The sequence below is a fragment of the Oncorhynchus keta genome, unplaced genomic scaffold (genome assembly GCF_023373465.1).
Source record: "Oncorhynchus keta strain PuntledgeMale-10-30-2019 unplaced genomic scaffold, Oket_V2 Un_contig_3330_pilon_pilon, whole genome shotgun sequence".
Taxonomy (NCBI): Eukaryota; Metazoa; Chordata; class Actinopteri; order Salmoniformes; family Salmonidae; genus Oncorhynchus; species Oncorhynchus keta.
In genome coordinates this window covers 73,443-76,477 of record NW_026287199.1, presented here as the reverse complement: position 1 = coordinate 76,477, position 3,035 = coordinate 73,443, and the positions used below count along the sequence as shown (strand labels likewise).

General features: G+C 51.7%; 1 protein-coding gene across 1 annotated transcript; it reads left to right on the top strand.

The window, feature by feature from the left end:
• The first annotated feature begins 234 nt into the window (after positions 1 to 234).
• On the top strand, positions 235 to 2,415 carry LOC118381127 (neurogenic differentiation factor 6-B-like). Its single transcript, XM_035768095.2, has 2 exons — positions 235 to 399; positions 710 to 2,415. Exon 2 carries the CDS (start codon positions 715 to 717, stop codon positions 1,882 to 1,884), a length of 1,170 nt encoding a protein of 389 aa, XP_035623988.1. The 5' UTR covers positions 235 to 399; positions 710 to 714; the 3' UTR covers positions 1,885 to 2,415.
• The last annotated feature ends 620 nt before the right edge of the window (positions 2,416 to 3,035 follow it).

Below are 3,035 nucleotides of genomic sequence, written 5' to 3'. Positions count from 1 at the left end.
GAGAGAGAGAGAGAGAGAGAGAGAGAGAGAGAGAGAGAGAGAGAGAGAGAGAGAGAGAGAGAGAGAGAGAGGGGGAGAGGGAGAGAGAGAGAGAGGTGGAGAGAGAGAGAGGTAGAGAGAGAGAGAGAGAGAGAGAGAGAGAGAGAGAGAGGAGGGGGGAGAAGGAGAGAGAGGTGGAGTGAAAGAGAGAGAGAGAGAGAGAGAGAGAGAGAGAGAGAGAGAGAGAGGGGGGGAGAAGGAGAGAGAGAAAGACACCAGTAAAGGAATGATTCTGTCATTTTGTTTGCAAGAGAAGAGAGAGGAGAGAAGAGAGGAGAGAAGAGAGGAGAGAAGGTGGCACAGAACAGAGAGAAGGGAGATACTAGAGAACATGCACACCGCCCGTTGACATACATTCAGGTGAGGAGACTTGTCTTGGCATACGGATTGTTTCACCTATCACATGCATGTTGTTCTATCAATAGTTTTCGTCACTAAATAGCATATATATATGTATAACTAATTTATTCAGAAATGTTGATTGCTGGAGCATGTGACTTTGGCCTTGGTTTTGCCAAATAGCAACACAACATCTCTCCAGAATCTCCATATATAGGAGAAGCACACGAAAATTTGACATTGACAGGCTATACATAGTGTGGGCATTGTAATAGTTTATGTGTTGACTGCTTTGCTTGCGTGTGTGTTAACTGGGAGTTGTGGTCTATAGGAATCATGTTGACTCTACCGTATGAAGAACCAGATATGACGTATGAGCCCCGGTTTGGAGCCAACTACCCCCGTGGGGGCTTACCGGATCTGGAGCCAAACCCAATACACAGCCTGAACGTCACGTCGGACCCGGAGAGAGAGGGCGAAGAAGAGCCAGACCCGATACACAGCCTGGACATCACGTCGGACCCGGAGGAGGGTGACATCTCAGAAAGAGAGGACGAGGAAGAGGAGAGAGAGGACGACATCCAGCAGGATGAAAACGGCCACCCCAGAAAGAGAGGACCACGGAGAAAGAAGTTGACTAAAGGTAGACAGGAGAGGGTCACGGTGCGCCGTCATGAGGCAAACGCCCGTGAGCGCAGCAGGATGCACGGTCTGAACGACGCGTTAGAGAGCCTCCGAAAGGTGGTGCCCTGCTACTCCAAGACCCAGAAGCTCTCCAAGATAGAGACTCTGCGCCTGGCTAAGAACTACATCTGGGCCCTGTCAGAGACGCTGTCTGCGGGCAAGAAGCCGGACCTGCTGGGGTTCGTTCAAACTCTGTGTAAGGGCCTGTCCCAGCCCACGACCAACCTGGTGGCTGGCTGTCTGCAGCTGAAAGCCAGGTCCTTCCTCACGGACCACAACGGAGAGGTGACGTACCCCGGTAGTACGGCCCACTACGACAACATGTACCCGTACCCCGGGGCAGATCTGGGCACGGCCCCTGGACAAGCCTGCAGCACCCTGGGCAGCGCCAAGTCGTCCTACCACAGCCGGCACTACAGCTACGGTGGCCAGTACGAGCCGTACTACGACCACACGCCTCCTGAGGAAGGAAGGGAGGGACACCTAGGCGGACAGATCAGCCCTCCTCTGAACTTTAACGGCATATTCTCTCTGAAACACGACGAACCGGAGGAGTACGGGAAGAGCGGCCACTATGGGATGAGATACAGTTCTGTGCCCGGTCACGGCTCCCTCAGCTCGGCATCCATGTACCGGGTCTCGCCAGAGGGCCGGTTACACTATGAATTACACCTTCGGTCCGCAGGGCAGACCCACAAGGCTGAGACTCAGAGCCAGCAGGCAGAGCTGCCAGGCTGGGACTCAGAGCCAGTAGGCAGAGCTACCAGGCTGGGAATCAGAGCCAATAGGCAGAGCTACCAGGCTGGGACTCAGAGCCAGTAGGCAGAGCTACCAGGCTGGGACTCAGAGCCAGTAGGCAGAGCTACCAGGCTGGGACTCAGAGCCAGCAGGCAGAGCTACCAGGCTGGGACTCAGAGCCAGCAGGCAGAGCTACCAGGCTGGGACTCAGAGCCGGCAGGCAGAGCTACCAGGCTGGGACTCAGAGCCAGTAGGCAGAGCTACCAGGCTGGGACTCAGAGCCAGCAGGCAGAGCTACCAGGCTGGGACTCAGAGCCAGCAGGCAGAGCTACCAGGCTGGGACTCAGAGCCGGCAGGCAGAGCTACCAGGCTGGGACTCAGAGCCAGTAGGCAGAGCTACCAGGCTGGGACTCAGAGCCAGCAGGCAGAGCTACCAGGCTGGGACTCAGAGCCGGCAGGCAGAGCTACCAGGCTGGGACTCAGAGCCAGTAGGCAGAGCTACCAGGCTGGGACTCAGAGCCAGCAGGCAGAGCTACCAGGCTGGGACTCAGAGCCGGCAGGCAGAGGCATAATTAATAGAACACTTAAAAGGTTATACTTCCCCTGTTACTATTCATCACATCACACACACACACACACACACACACACACACACACACACACACACACACACACACACACACACACACACACACACACACACACACACACACCACCAGTGGAAGGAGCACGGTGTGCCAATACAAAAGTGTTTAACATACAATTTATTGATTGATAAGTTTATGAATGTATTAATTTCTTCCCTGTGTATTTGAATTATCTATGTCACTATTTGTTTATTCATTGACCTTAACATTTAGCAGTTTGTCAAGGTGAATTTGACACTGGTTTGATTGCAAATGTTGTGTAAAAATATTTTCTATTGTGTTTTTAAAATTGGGCCTATATCTATAGCTGATAAAACAACTAGGCTACTGAATCATATTAAGACAATTATTATGTAAACTTGGAGATGACCAGAGGTGTAGATTATCAAGGTAAAAAGCAAACACCAATTATCATCTCATCAGGGAATTATGTTTCATTTGACTTGTTTTGGCCGTGAGGAGACCTGCAACAATCTTCTATAAAGAGACGCAATGCCAGAAATATCCGAACTAAGAGGAAGAGATTCCAGAGAAACATGGTCAATAGTGATTTAATCCCACATAAGAAAGGCCTCTGTAATGCTATAG